The 15,607-nt window shown below is 48.6% G+C and overlaps 1 protein-coding gene across 1 annotated transcript; it reads left to right on the top strand.

Annotated features, from left to right (window-relative positions):
• The first annotated feature begins 11,643 nt into the window (after nt 1-11,643).
• Nucleotides 11,644-12,923, top strand: LOC119282406. The gene has a single exon (XM_037562641.1). The coding sequence runs from the start codon at nt 12,008-12,010 to the stop codon at nt 12,785-12,787; it is 780 nt and encodes a 259-aa protein (XP_037418538.1). The 5' UTR covers nt 11,644-12,007; the 3' UTR covers nt 12,788-12,923.
• The last annotated feature ends 2,684 nt before the right edge of the window (nt 12,924-15,607 follow it).

The following is a 15,607-nucleotide window of genomic DNA, read 5'->3' as shown; positions in this document are numbered from 1 at the left end:
AGAAGCAAGCATCTCTTCCTCCAGTTCCATCAGCACGATGTGCGATGGTCTCAGGAGTCTTGCAAACATCTACGATGGTCTTGAAGAGATTATTTGCCTACCAAGCAACCAAGTTTGCTCCTCCCAGAAGAGGAAGATGTTGGATGGAGAGATGGGATGCTCTGTTGAGCTGTTAGATCTCTGCAGCAACATGCAAGAGACCTTCGCCGAGATGGTGGTCATCATCCAAGAGTTGCAAGCAGCTCTAAGGAAAAGAGATGATGCAGCTGCTCAAGCCAAGATCCAGTCTTTTACTCGCTTGGCGAAGAAGGCCAGGAAACATTTCAAGAAGTCTGCCAAGAAGCCTGCATTCGACAAGATGGTCATCCTATTGACCAAGGCAAGAGAGATCAGCATCTCTCTGTTGGAGTCCACACTCCATCTCTTGTTGAAGCAAATTGAAATGCCAAAGCAGTCTCTTGTCTGCAAGGCATTTTACAAGAAGAAGGCAATTGTCTGCAAGGAGGAGCAATTGCAGGAGTTAGAGTGCAGTATCGAAGATCTTCAGAATGGAGCAGGAGATCTGTTCAGGAAATTAGTCCAGAACAGAGTTTCTCTTTTAAACATTCTTAGCTCATAGGTAGTCCACATCACTCTACTCCCTGTGATTGGCATCCGCCTTTTTGAGGATGAGCCGATCTTGATACAGTTTTGCCATATGTATAGAGTACAAATGTACAGAAATTATAGAAACAAAGACCAAAGTTCTGATCCATCTCTTGCGATATTGATAAAATATCTTGGGGTTTTGTGAGGAATATATGTATGACAAAAGGAAACGTGTCTGATGTGAATCCATCATGTATTTGCTAGGTTTTGTTAATTAGGTTTGTGTTACTGGTTTCGGTTTTGTGGTAAATGATGAGAGCAAAATGATGTTAGACCTACATGCAAGTTTTTTACAAGTTAACATTACGTTTTTTTTGAGCTGTACCTGAATATTCTTGATTAGCACACAATCCTTATTTTGTGGATCTCACTGATCATGCATAGGACACCCCAGGTCGAAGCCACATGGTTAATGGTTGCGTCACACCTAGCCAGATTCCCTTCATAGTTGCAAATGCTGTCCATCATAAGCTCAGTTATTATTTTGGTATGTATCTACCTTGTTATTCTTATTCATATGATAAGTTTGCATTGCTGATACTAATTGTGATGCATGGATTAAATGATAAAATGAAATAAAAAATGTTCTTAATAACAGAAATAATCTATATTAGCAAATGAAAAAAAATTGTATGCTGGTTTCTTCTGCATGATGTCTATTTGGTATTTCAATGGGAGATGATTATGGGATTGAACATCATGGATTTATGAGAGACCATATCCTAATGTTAACACATTAACAACAATAAAATCTCTACTGTAAAATGGAAATATTTTGCCTCATCAAGGCATGGTACTATACTTTTGTTTGTTTCTTCACCCCTCTTCCATTGTATACGAACGCCACTAAAATCTATTACAACCGTATACATTAAAAAAAACTCATGTAGCTAAGAGACTTGTGAGGAAATTTAGCAACATATTTGTCAAAAAACCTTAGAACCGTGCCTCTTCAACTGTAATCTTGTCCAACTCTTCATATATATACGCACGCTTAATATCAATTCACAGAAAATGTAAGCATTTTTGGGCCACAAAGAAGTTTGTGCACTTGAACACCTCTACATTTGTTAGCATTACTAGATGAATTGCAAGCATGCAACTGAAAAATGTCAGCGATGTTATGAATGTTAGAATTGGGTTGTGCTGTGTGTGTAGTTATCATATTGTATAGGGGCTTCTTTGCTTATTTCCCTTCATGTATATGTGCTGGCCTGTTGGCCGATGGAATATATGCTCACTTCATAACATGGTGTTAGAGCTAGGGTTAGGTTCCCCAGCCGTCGCCGCCTCTAGTCGCCGCCAGCCACGGCCGCCGATCCTCTCTTCATCGAGCCTCTCCCCTCTTCTTCCTGGTAGCTGCTGCCGCCTGCTGGTCCAGGCCGCCGCCGTCCTTCCCGGCCGGTGCCGCCGCCTCAACGTGCTAATGCTGCTCTTCTTCTCTGCTGCTGCTGCTGCTCTTCTTCAACGAGCTGCTCCTGCTGCTCCTCTTCAACGAGTTGCTGCTGCTACTGCTCTTCAACGTGTGGCTGCTGCTGCTCTTCTGCTCCTGGTCTGCTGCCGCCATCAAGCTGTGCCTCCTGCTGCTGCTGGTCTTCAACGAGCTGCTGCTGCTGTTCTGCTGGAATGGCGCCCTCCACCACCACCGATGTTGTCCCAGTCCCACGATGTCCTGTTATCTTCAACGGACAGAACTACAGGCACTGGGTGCAGCACATGAAGCTGCACATGAGGGGCCAGCTGGTCTGGGAGCACCTCTCTGGTGCTCTGCCTTGCCCCCTGCTGCCCACTCCTCCAGCTGAGTTGGCCTTCCCTGTTGATGCCGATGAAACCAAGCAACGTGTCATGCTAGATGCTTTTGAAGAGGCCACTGAAGAGTATTAGAATCAACTCCACTTATACAAGCAATGGACAAATGATGATGCTCGACCCTCTTCTATCTTGGTGAACAACATGGATGTTGATCTCACCATGGATGTGGTGGCCCTTACCACTGCATATCAGATGTGGGAGCACCTTCGCCATTTCTATGAGTCTACAGGGGATGCCATATATCTCTCTGTTGTTTGCCAAGTTCAACAACTACAACAGGGAGATGCTATGGTGGATGATTTCTACAAGGAGATGTCGGCGGTGTGGCGCCAATTGGACTCTTTGGGAGCTGATGTTTGTCGCAGATGTCAGTGTTGTGTGCGGCAACAAGCTAAGCTGGAGGTTCGTCGCCTCTATGACTTCCTAACTCGCCTTCGGCCTGAGTTCGAGCAGAGTCGTGCTCAGCTATTGGCACGCCATCCTCGGCTCTCTACTCTGGAGGCCCTTGCTGAGGTGCGATCTGAGTAGGTGCGCCTACGGAGCACGGGCTTATTGCCATCCTCTTCAGCAGTCCTTGCTGCTCGCGTTCCACCACCGCTGCCTGGTGTGCCCTCTTCTACACAGGTGGCAGGAACCTCCACTAGTGCTTTCTGCAACTACTGCAAGCAGGATGGTCACGTGATCACCGAGTGCATCAAGAGGAGGAAACAGAGTCGCCGAGGTGGCCGTCTTCAAAAGGACTTGGGAGGCTCCTCTAATTCTCGTGAGGGCTCCCTTGAGAAGGTTCACCAGGAGATGCTCACCTTGCTGCGCCACCTTACTGCTTCCGCACCATCCTCAGGTTCTGCTGGTTTTGCTGGTCAGACGTCTAGGCCACCACCGCACTCTTCGTCAGGTACATCTGTTAAAGTGCAGTGTCGAAGATCTTCAGAATGGAGCAGGAGATCTGTTCAGGAACTTAGTCCAGAACAGAGTTTCTCTTTTAAACATCCTTAGCTCATAGATACTCCACATCACTCTACTCCCTGTGATTGGCATCCGCCTTTTTGAGAATGAGCCGATCTTGATACAGTTCTGCCATATGTATACAGTAGAAATGTACAGAAATTATAGAAACAAAGACCAAAGTTTTGATCCATCGCAGAAACAAAGACCATATGTATACAACATTACTCCCGATTCGAGCGGCTAAGGCGTCGGGAAGTCATTAGTCCAGGTTCAAATGGGACCTTTAGTCCCGATTTGAAATACGAACCGGGACTAAATGGGCCTTATGAATCAGGACAAATGGGCCTTTTTCTACTAATGTCACCTAAGCCTAACATCTAAACCGGAGCCTGAACCAAGGCACATACTAGGTGTGGGGCACAAACGGGTCTGACACACTCTCATGGGTCGTCACCACCATCTTTCACCGGTTTATCTTTAGAGCAGGTACTGCTGCACCGTCCTTGTCAGTCCTGCCGTCGACGCTGTTACTACGCCAAACAACGCCACCACCTGCGCTCGTCCATCCAGACACTTCCATCGTCGAGATCCAGCTGCCTCATGCCGCTAATACTCGTCGTCTTCACTCGGAAGATGACATGCCGCACCACCTGCGAACCACCGCACCACCGCCACCGCCCCTTGCCACCCGGATCCCACCGCTAGAACAACCTTCTCCTCAACACCCCAAGCCTCCCTAGATGACGCCCTTCATGAAGGGTACGACGAGCAAGGCATCTCCGCCACCCAATCACGTGGATTTTGGACTTTTGTCCGGGAGGAGGGGGGGGTCATGACATGGCACCACACACCAGCTTCTCCTAGCCAAACGGCGCCCCCATGGAGGTAACGACATCGAGCGCTGCCGTCGCCGCATCCGCAAAGGATAACAGGAATTAACCTTGGGTTGGAGAAGAGGGGTGGAAAGAAGGGATCTCATTAGTGCCTCCAAGGAGGGGAGTAGCACCCGCAGGCGGTGTCACTGATGTGGATGGCCAAGCCACCAAAGGATTTCTCCCGAACCCAACTCACACCACCATGCCCAGCCACCATCAGTCCGGTGAGACAAGATCACCGACGCGAGATCCGGCAGGAAGTGGACCAGACCAGAAACTTCAGATCTGACACTAAGATAACCGCCGGCCATGAACCGCGCCTGCCGTCACCGCCGAGGACACTGGCCCTCTACCATGAGCACCGCTAGCCGCGAAGACGGCGTAGCCTCTCCAAGCAAGGCCGCCGCCCTGGAGCCCCACTCCCTTTGCCGAGACCATATCGACGAAATCCCCGCCGCCACCTTCACCGGGGCTGCACTGACTTGCCCGAGGGCCTCCTCTGGTGGCAGCGAGGAACGGTAGATACCTCAAACAAGAAGCTCTTATTTTCTGCTTCTCCTCCTCTCATTAACCACTAGACAGCGAAAAGCTTCAAGCTCAAATGTGGCTTTCCACCAAAGATCGATTAGTTTGCCTTCTAGGCCTCACGTCAGTGAGACTGAAGTCGAGGAAGAGCTCCACCTCCTAGAAGCAAGCATCTCTTCCTCCAGCTCCATCAACATCGATGTGCGATGGTCTCAGGAGTCTTGCAAACATCTACGATGGTATTGAAGAGATTATTTGCCTACGATGTATCCTTGTTTGTTGGTTCGTTCCTGGGATTCGGAAAGTATTGTGAACAACCAACGGATGAATGTATACGTTGATGGGAATTAAATTATTTTGTGCCATGCCATGTTGCTATGTCTTTTGAAGATGCAATCAAACCGACTGTTCACCTTTTTTTTTTGAAACGAAGGCAAAAGAATTGCCTCATCGATTAATTAAGAAGAAGAGAATTGCCCAATTAGTTTACGAAAAACCGGACGAAAACCAATACAAACAAACTCACTCAATACGAAGCACCACGGGTACATAGATGGCCCGTCAAGTGCTCCCAACACCCAGCAAGCACAACCCTCAACACTTCTACAATGCAACGGAACCCGGGGTGAGAAAACGGCAATGATGACTCAAAATACCAAGGCCACATCGACAACACGAGAAACCGAGCATAATCCATCATGACATCGCGGACGCCTTCCCTCTCGCATCATCAACCATAGGAACCTCCAGCCGCTCACTTGACAAAGGTGAATCTTGACCCTCGCTCGAGGTCGTCGACGTGTCCACCTTCATATGATCCACTGACAAACTCAGACATAGCTCCCTAAGCTCGGGCATGACCTGATTGTCTTGTTGGTCACATAATCAATTGCGGATCCTTTTAGTGGCACAAGCACATCTAGATGTTTGCAAACATCATGCATAGGACACGCCAGGTCGAAGCCATATGGTTGATGGTTGCGTCACACCTAGCCAGATTCCCTTCATAGTTGCAAATGCTGTCCATCATAAGCTCAGTTATTATTTGGTATGTATCTACCTTGTTATTCTTCTTCATATGATAAGTTTGCATTGCTGATAAAATAATATAGCTAATTGTGATGGATAGATTAAGTGAAATAATAAAATAAAAAATGTTCTTAATAATAAAATAATCCATATTCACATATGAAAAAAAAATGTATGCTGGTTTCTTCTGCATGATGTTATTTGGTATTTCATGGGAGATGATTATTGGATTGAGTATCATGGATTTATGAGATACCATATCCTAATGTAAACACATTTTTTTCGAAAAGGAGTATAACCCCCGGCCTCTGCATTTGGGAGATGCATGCAGCCATTTTATTAATTATTTAGAAGGACCTTACAAGGTAATACATCAATATGTCTGAATCCGCCATCCTGACGACATGTGTCGCTACTCCTAGCCAATTGATGAAGGGATGCAGTAAGTCTGAGCCGAATAGCCAGACTTCTCACCTAAGCCTAACATCTAAAACTGGAGACCCGAACCAAGCCACATACTAGGTGTGGGGCAGAAACGGGGTGACGCACTCTCATGGGTCGTCACCAACATCTTTCACTGGTCTATCTTCAGAGCAGGTACTGACGCACCGTCTTTGCTAGTCCTGCCGTTGAGGCTGGCACGGCGCCAAACAACGCCACCACCCTGCGCTCGTCGATCCAGACACTTCCGATCCCACGGCCTAAACAACCTTCTCCTGAACACCCCAAGCCTCCCTAGACGACGCCTTCATGAAGGGTACGACGCGCAAGGCATCGTCGCCACCCAATCATGCAGATTTTGGACTTTTGTCCGGGAGGAGGGGGGTCAAGAGTCGGAATTAATCAGATGGCACCACACACCAGCCTGATCTCCTAGCCAAACGACGTCCCCATGGAGGTAACGACACCGAGCGTTGCTGCCGCCGCATCCGCAAGGGATAACATGAATTAATCTTGGGTCGGAGAAGAGGGGGTGGGAAGAAGGGATCTCGTCGGTGCCTCCAAGGAGGGGAGTAGCGCCCCCAGGCAGTGTCACTGACGTGGATGGCCAAGCCACCAGAGGATTTGTCCCGAACCCAACTCACACCACCATGTCCAGCCACCATCAGCCCGGTAAGACAAGATCACCGGCGCGAGATCCGACAGGAAGTGGACCAGACGGGACACTTAAGATCTGACGCTAGGAGAACCGCCAGCAATGAACCGCGCCTGCAGTCGCCGCCAAGAACACCGACCCTCTCCCATGAGCACCACCAGCCGCGAAGATTGCGTCGCCTCTCCAAGCAGGGCCGCCGCCCTGGATCCCCATTCCCTTTGTCGAGACCATTGCGACGAAATCCCCACCACCACCTTCACCGGCGGCTGCACTGGCTTGCACGGCGGCCTCCTCTGGTGACGGCAAGGAAGATGAGGGGCCTAGAAGTGGCGTTGCGGGGTAACCCTAGTCGCCTCCCGTGCCGCCAGCCAGGACGACCTAACAACAATAAAATATGTATTGTAAAATAGAAATAATTTGCCTCATCAAGGCATGGTACTATACTTCTGTTTGTTTCTTTGCCCCTCTTACATTGTATAAGAACACCACTAAAATCCATTGCAGCCATACACACTAAAAAAAACTCATGTAGCTAAGAATTTGTGAGGAAATTTACCAACATATTTGTCAAAAAACTTAGAACCGTGCCTCTTCAACTATATAATCTTGTCACTCAATGGTGACGATATATATACACAAACTTAATATCAATTCACAGAAAATGTAAGCATTTTTGGGCCACAAAGAGGTCTGTGCACTTGAACACAAATTGCAAGCATGCAACTGAAACATGCCAGCGATGTTATGAAGAGTCAAGAGTGTAAAGGTTGGCCCCTGATAACGGCTGGTAGCACAACCAGATAACGTCGACACCCTCATGCAGATGAGTTTGCCACTAACAACTAAGACACGGCTGCTAGGAGGAACAATTGCAGGAGTTAGAGTGCAGTACCGAAGATCTTCAGAATGGAGCAGGAGATCTGTTCAGGAAATTAGTCCAGAACATAGTTTCTCTTTTAAACATTCTTAGCTCATAGATACTCCACGTCACTCTACTCCCTGTGATTGGCATCCGGCTTTGATCTTGATACAGTTTTGCCATATGTATACAGTACAAATGTACAGAAATTCTAGAAACAAAGACCATAGTTTTGATCCATCTCAGATTTTGCGATAATTGATAAAATCTCTTGGGGCTTTCTGATGAATATATGCATGACAGACCCCTGCAGTGGTTCGAGACCCCTCCCCGACCCACCCCTCCCATGTCGCCCCCGCAGGCGACGGGGAGGGAACCCTAGCCGCCGCCGGTCTCCTCCCCTCCTCCCGCCCCCTTCCTCCCCCGCCGCCGCCACAGGGTGCGCCCAGGCAAAGCCTGGACGGCGGCGGCGGCGGCGGGCCTTCTCGACCCCTCGCGTGTGGCGCCGGTGCGGGCCGCTTCCACGGGCCAGGGCACCGCTGTTGGTGGGTTGCGGCGGCGCGGCGGGTGCCATCCCGTCGACGAGGACTGGTGGCTTCCGCAGCGTGTCGAGCTGCTGGCTGGAGAGGCGTGCTTGCTGCTCCTGCGCCCCGATCTGGCGCTGGGTGCTGTGAGCAGCACGGGGTTGCGATGCGACAGAGGTGGGCGCCCTCCTTCTTCCTCCTCTACTCGTTGGCTAGGTGGATCTTGAGGGCGTGGCTGGTGGGTGCTTGTTGCGGCATGGTCAGATTCGTCCGGATCTGGCCCTGCTCGCCGACGGGGGGCCCGGGGTGCTGGCAGCGGCCGGTCGGGTCGCTGCATGGCCACGGCATGGTGGTGGCTCATGGCGGTGGTTTGGGTTGTTTCCCGGCAGCGGCCGTACATCCGGCGTCGGCTTGTCGGGAAGCGGCCTGTTTTGGCCTTCGATTCATCTCCTCGTCGTTCGGACGCTACCTTCGTCGAAAGGCTAGCCCTCTCCCAGTTATGGTCCATCTCCCGTCTCGCGCCCGGTGCTGCGGGACCGACCTCGTCTCGCGCCCGGCAGCAGGACCGAGCTCGTCTCGCGCCCGACAGCAGGACCGACCTCGTCTCGCGCCCGGCTGCAGGACTGAGCCCGTCTCGTGCCCGGTGCAGCAGGACAAGGAGATGGAGGCCCATTTCGGCCGGCCTCTTGGGTCTCGGTGCTGGGGGTCGCTCAGGGATGCGAAAGCCGGGACCTTTCCATTTGTCTCTTTGGGTGGAGTAGTGTGTCGGTCTCGGGTGAGGTGGTGTCAAGGTCTTGGATGCCAGGGCGGCGGCCCTGGAGGTGGTAGTGCGGTGCTCATGGGCAGAGCTCGTGGCTTGGTGCTGCCTGGTGACCATGGCCGTGTGGGCGGCATGGATGCCGGGGTGTGGCGTTCGGTGGTGGTGATTGTTGGCCGGGGTGAAAACCTGCTCTATCTTCGGACGGACCGGCGGTGGCGAATCGTTACCTTCTTGAAGGCGTCGTCGCGGCCTTCATTGCCCGTCGGGTTGCTCTAGGGGAAACCCTGACCTTCGTGTCGGGCGGTGGTGGCGCTCCGGTGTCGTTCCCTTCCTGAAGGCGCCGCCTTGGAGCCCTCGGTTCGTCATATGCGGCTTCACTTCTTTGCGGTGGCATGTTCACGGCTTAGATCTCCGGTTACTCTTGTAGTGCTAGGGGTGGTGTTGCTGCGCTCAGCATCTTTATATCATGCCTTGGGTGTGTGGGTTGTGTTGGCGTGCAGTTGTACTAGGTTTGTTGTGGATCTTTGCTTTATATATATAGCGGGGCGAAAGCCTTTTTCGGTAATATATGCATGACACGAGGAAATGTGTATGATGTGAATCCATCGTGTATTTGCTAGGTTTGTGTCACTGGTTTCATTTCTGTGGTAAATGATAACAGCAAGATGATTTTAGACCTACATGAAAGTTTTTTTACAAGTTAACAGTACCTTAAGGGATGCAGTAAGCCTGAGCCAAATACCCAGACCTCTCACCAAAGCCTAACATCTAAAATTGGAGGCCCTAACCATGCCACATACTAGGTGTGGGCACAAACGGGTCTGACGCACTCTCATGCATGGGTCGTCACCACCATCTTCCACCGGTCTATCTTAAGAGCAGGTATTGACGCATCGTCCTTGCCACTCCTGCCGTCGAAACCGCCACGGCACCAAGCAACGCCACCACCCTGCGCTCATCTATCGAGACACTTCTGTCGTTGAGATCCAGCTGACACATGCCGCCAATACTAGTCATCTTCACGTGGTAGATGACACGCCGCTCCACCTGCAAACCTCGCACCACCGCCACCGCTCCTTGCCACCCAGATCTCACCGCCAGAACAGCCTTCTCTCAAACACCCAAGCCTCCCCAGACGTCGCCTTCATGAAGATTACGACGCGCAAGGCATCGCCGCCACCCAATCATGCGGATTTTGGACTTTCGTCTGGGAGGGGGGAGGGGGGGTCAGGAGTCGGAATTAACCACTTGGCACCACAAACTAGCCTCTCCTAGCCAAACGGCGCCCCCATGGAGGTAACGACACCGAGCGCTGCCGCCGCCGCATCCGCAAGGGATAACAAGAATTAACCTTGGGTCGGAGAAGAGGGGGTGGGGAGAAGGGATCTCGTTGGTGCCTCCAAGCAGGGGAGCAGCGCCTGCAGGTGATGCACCGACGTGGACGGCGAAGCCACCAAAAGATTTCTCCTGAACCCAACTCACACCACCATGCCCAACCACCATTAGCCCGGTGAGACAAGATCACCGGCACGAGATCCGGCCGAAAGTGGACTAGACGGGAAACTTCAGATCTGACGCTAGAAGAACCGCCGGAGCACACCGCCGGCCATGAACCGCGCCTGCCATCGTCCCCGAGGACACCGACCCTCTCCCATAAGCACCGCCAGCTGCGAAGGTGGCGTCGCCTTTCCAAGCAGGGCCACCGCCATAGAGCCCCATTCCCTTTGCCAAGACCGGAGTGACCAAATCCCTGCCGCCACCTTCACCAGCGGCCGCACTGGCTTTCCCGGCAGCCTCCTCTGGTGGCGGCGAGGAAGATGAGGGGGCTAGAAGCGGTGGAGCGGGGTAACCCTAGTCGCCTCCGGTGTCGCCCGGGAGGACGACCTAACAACAATAATAAAATCTCTACTGTAAAATGGAAATATTTTGCCTCATCAAGCCATGGTACTATACTTTTGTTTGTTTCTTCGCCCCTCTTACATCGTATAAGAACGCTACTAAAATCCATTAGAACCCTATACACTAAAAATCTCACGTAGCTAAGAATTTGTGAGGAAATTTACCAACATATTTGTCAAAAAACCTTAGAACCGTGCCTCTTCAACTATAATCTTGTCCAACTCTTCATATATATACGCACGCTTAATATCAATTCACAGAAAATGTAAGCATTTTTGGGCCACAAAGAAGTTTGTGCACTTGAACACCTCTACATTTGTTATCATTACTAGATGAATTGCAAGCATGCAACTGAAACATGCCAGTGATGTTATGAAGAGTCAAGAATGTAAGGTCGGACAACAGCTGTTAGCAGAACCAGATAGCACAACGCTGGAACATGCGGATGAAATCAATGACTCCTTATACCTGCAAGCCGAAACCACACGTCGACACCCTCGTGCAGATGAGTTTGCCACTAACAACTAAGACACGGCGACAGCGTGCCAGCGGCTAAGCACGAAGAGGGCTAGTCATCATGCACATGATAATGCACATCATCTAACACACACAAAAAATTGATCCTCGTGTGCGAGTTTGCCCTTGATAATTAAGACACTTTCGACAGGCCCATATACTCATTCATAATAAATGTATGAAACGATAACAAGACAGCAGAGCGGCATAAACTTGCCTTGAAGATGGGGGACAAACTCTCAGGGCTTGAACTGACAAGATTCCACTAAAATGATAGCTTGAGCATGCAACTATGTGAAGATCCCTTATCAAACCATACCATTGTTAATTAGTCCTTGCTGCCAATTAGTGGAACATGACAGAGTGAACATGAGACGACTTTTGTGTTGGCATCTCTATGCTTCTGCCAGATCTCTAGGCTGATGTAATGGCATGATTCTTCATGTCTACTAATCAGATGCTGCAACACAGTTGTACACACACCTTCTGTATAAATAGGCGTCAGCAGAATGGTAGATGCATCAAACTAGAAGCTCTTCTTTCTTTCTCCTCTCTTCGACCACAATACAGAGCAAATCTTCAAGCTCAGACATGGCTTTCCACCAAAGATCGACAAGTTTGCCTTCTAGGCCTCACGTCAGTGAGACCGAAGTTGAGCTAGAGCTTCAGAGCCTAGAAGCAAGCATCTCTTCCTCTAATTCCATCAGCACGATGTGCGATGGTCTCAGGACTCTTGCAAACATCTACGATGGTCTTGAAGAAATCATCTGCCTACCAAGCAACCAAGTTTGCTCCTCCCAGCAGAGGAGCATGTTGGATGGAGAAATGGACGGTTCTCTTGAGCTGCTAGATCTCTGCAGCGCCATGCAAGAGATCTTCGTTGAGATGAAGGCAATCATCCAAGAGCTGCAAGTGGCTCTAAGGAAAGGTGATGACGCAACTACTCAAGCCAAGATCCAGTCCTACACCCGCTTGGTGAAGAAGTCCAAGAATCTTTTCAAGAAGACCGCGAAGAAGGCTTCTGCAGATTGTAGCATGGTCATGCTGTTGGCCAAGGCTAGAGAGATCTCTGTGTCTCTGCTGGAGTCCACACTCCATCTCTTGTCGAAGCAAATCGAAATGCCTAAACAGTCTCTTGTTTCCAAGGCATTTCACAAGAAGAAGGCAGCTGTTTGCAAGGAGGAGCAATTGTTGGGGCTAGAGTGCAGTATCGGAGATCTCGAGAGTGGGGCAGGACATCTGTTCAGAAAATTAGTCCAGAGCAGAGTTTCCCTACTCAACATCCTTAGCTCATAGATACTCCCAAGTCACTCTTGGCGCCCTCCGATTGGCATCCGCCTTTTTAAGGAATAGCTGATCTTCATACAATTTTGCCATATGTATACACTATACTGTACAAATGTACATGATACTACAAAAAGAGAAAGAAAAGTTTTGATCCATTTGACCATTTCTTTCTTGAAGACGTGTTTGTGATCCCAGTATAGTCTATTTTGAAGCCCATGGTTAGTGAATCTTGTTCCTTATGCATGAAACATGCCAGCTCAAAGTCAAATGGCCTCAACTTGTACTCGGCAGAATCAATCAATTTTATTGTCCAGCACCACCACATGGCTGTGCAGTCTGGCATAATTAGTGCGCTCAAATTTTAAACATCATTGACATCTATATCATTTAAGCATTGAACAAAATGAAAATTACCCTAGAACCAAGCTTTTTGCATGTTCTACCGGATCAACAATAATCTGAGCAAGACGTAATCCAAATTTGCCAGTGCACAAAGTTTTGTTCCTTTCCATATAGTGATTCTCAACACACAGAGAACCCTTTTCGAGAAAAAAAATACACAAAGAACAACCGATTCTTTATATGCTTATTTGTTATTTCAAACTTCACCTAAGTAAAGATGCCGATGTCCGAGAATCAGTTAGTACGACTAAAAGGTAACAGGACTGTACAAAAACATTGAAAAAACTAGACACACATCAAAAGCTAGTCTGTGTAGTGGTTAGATATCAAATGGTCATGCTACTCACACAGTGGGTGGCTGAAAGCCTCAAACTGAAAAAACGTGAATCTTGTGCAGTGGATGTTGTGTCCGTGGCCTAAACATGCCAGCATCGACCGTCGAGGCTCTAACTTGTGATACCCAGCAGTGCCCACCAAGGAAAATACCTTATCAAAAGGCATGTTACAGCTAAATGCTAGGTTAGCGATCCATTAAATAATTGCATGGGCGTGCAATTATGCCAAGACCCACCGTCAGACTAAACCGAGCATCTTTTTCATTGGTTCTTGCTGCCAATGGCTGGAACATGATAATGTGGTGACTCATCTCATGGGCAGTAGGCACAGAAAACAATGTACTAAACATGAGAAGACTTTAGTGTTGCGATCTCAAGGCATAGCAGACAGCATGTGGGAGATGCAATGGCATGATTCTTCATGTCTACCAATCAGATGCTACGACACAGCTGTACACATCTTCTGTATAAACAGGCGGCAGCGGAGTGGTAGATACATCAAACAAGAAGCTCTTATTTTCTGCTTCTCCTCCTCTCATCGACCACGAGACAGCGATAAGCTTCAGGCTTAGATATGGCTTTCCACCAAAGATCGATAAGTTTGCCTTCTAGGCCTCACGTCAGTGAGACCGAAGTCGAGCAAGAGCTCCACTGCCTAGAAGCAAGCATCTCTTCCTCCAATTCCATCAGCACGATGTGCGATGGTCTCAGGAGTCTTGCAAGCCTCTACGATGGTCTTGAAGAGATCATTTGCCTACCAAGCAACCAAGCTTGCTCCTCCCAGCAGAGGAACATGTTGGATGGGGAGATGGAATGCTCCATTGAGCTGTTAGATCTCTGCAGCACCATGCAAGAGACCTTCGCCGAGAAGATGGTCATCATCCAAGAGCTCCAATTGGCTCTAAGAAAAGGAGATGATGCAGCTGGTCAAGCCAAGATCCAGTCTTTTATTCGCTTGGTGAAGAAGGCCAGGAAACATTTCAAGAAGTCTGCCAAGAAGCCTGCATTCGACAAGATGGTCATGCTATTGACCAAGGCAAGAGAGATATGCATCTCTCTGTTGGAGTCCACACTCCATCTCTTGTCGACGCAAATTGAAATGCCAAAGCAGTCTCTTGTCTGCAGGGCATTTTACAAGAAGAAGGCAATTGTCTGCAAGGAGGAGCAATTGCAGGAGTTAGAGTGCAGTATCGAAGATCTTCAGAATGGAGCAGGAGATCTGTTCAGGAAATTGGTCCAGAACAGAGTTTCTCTTTTAAACATTCTTAGCTCATAGATACTCCACATCACTCTACTCCCTGTGATTGGCATCCGCCTTTTTGAGGACGAGCCGGTCTTGATACTGTGTTGCCATATGTATAGAGTACAAATGTACAGAAATTATAGAGACAAAGACCAAAGTTTTGACCCATCTCAGATTTTGCGATAATTGATAAAGTCTCTTGGGGCTTTCTGATGAATATATGCATGACAAGAGGAAATGTGTATTTGCTAGGATTTTTACAAGTTAAAATTGCCTTAAGATTCTTTTTTTTAGGTGCAAATGATTCTTGATTAGCACACAATCTTTATTTTGTAGATATCACTGATCATGTGCATATAGGACACGCCAGGTCGAAGCCACATGGTTGATGGTTGCGTCACACCTATCCAGATTCCCTTCATAGTTGCAAATGTTGTCCATCAGAAGATCAGTTATTATTTTGGTATGTATCTATCTTGTTATTCTTCTTCATAGGATAAGTTTGCATTGCCGATAAAATCATAGCTAATTGTGATGGATAGATTAAGTGAAAAGATTAAATAAAAAATGCTCTTAATAATAAAATAATCTATATTCACATCTGAAAAAAAATGTATGCTGGTTTCTTCTGCATGATGTTATTTGGTATTTCATGGGAGATGATTATTGGATTGAGCGTCATGGATTTATGAGAATACCATATTCTAATGTTAACACATTTTTTTTGAAAAGGAGTATGACCCCGGCCTGCATGTGGGAGATGCATGTAGCCATTTTATTAATTATTCAGAAGGACATTACAAGGTAATACATCAATATGTCTGAATCCGCCGTCCTGGCGACATGTGT

The sequence above is a fragment of the Triticum dicoccoides genome, chromosome 3B (assembly GCF_002162155.2).
Source record: "Triticum dicoccoides isolate Atlit2015 ecotype Zavitan chromosome 3B, WEW_v2.0, whole genome shotgun sequence".
Taxonomy (NCBI): domain Eukaryota; kingdom Viridiplantae; phylum Streptophyta; class Magnoliopsida; order Poales; family Poaceae; genus Triticum; species Triticum dicoccoides.
Note: the sequence above shows the minus strand (reverse complement) of the source record. Positions and strands in the feature narration are given on the sequence as shown.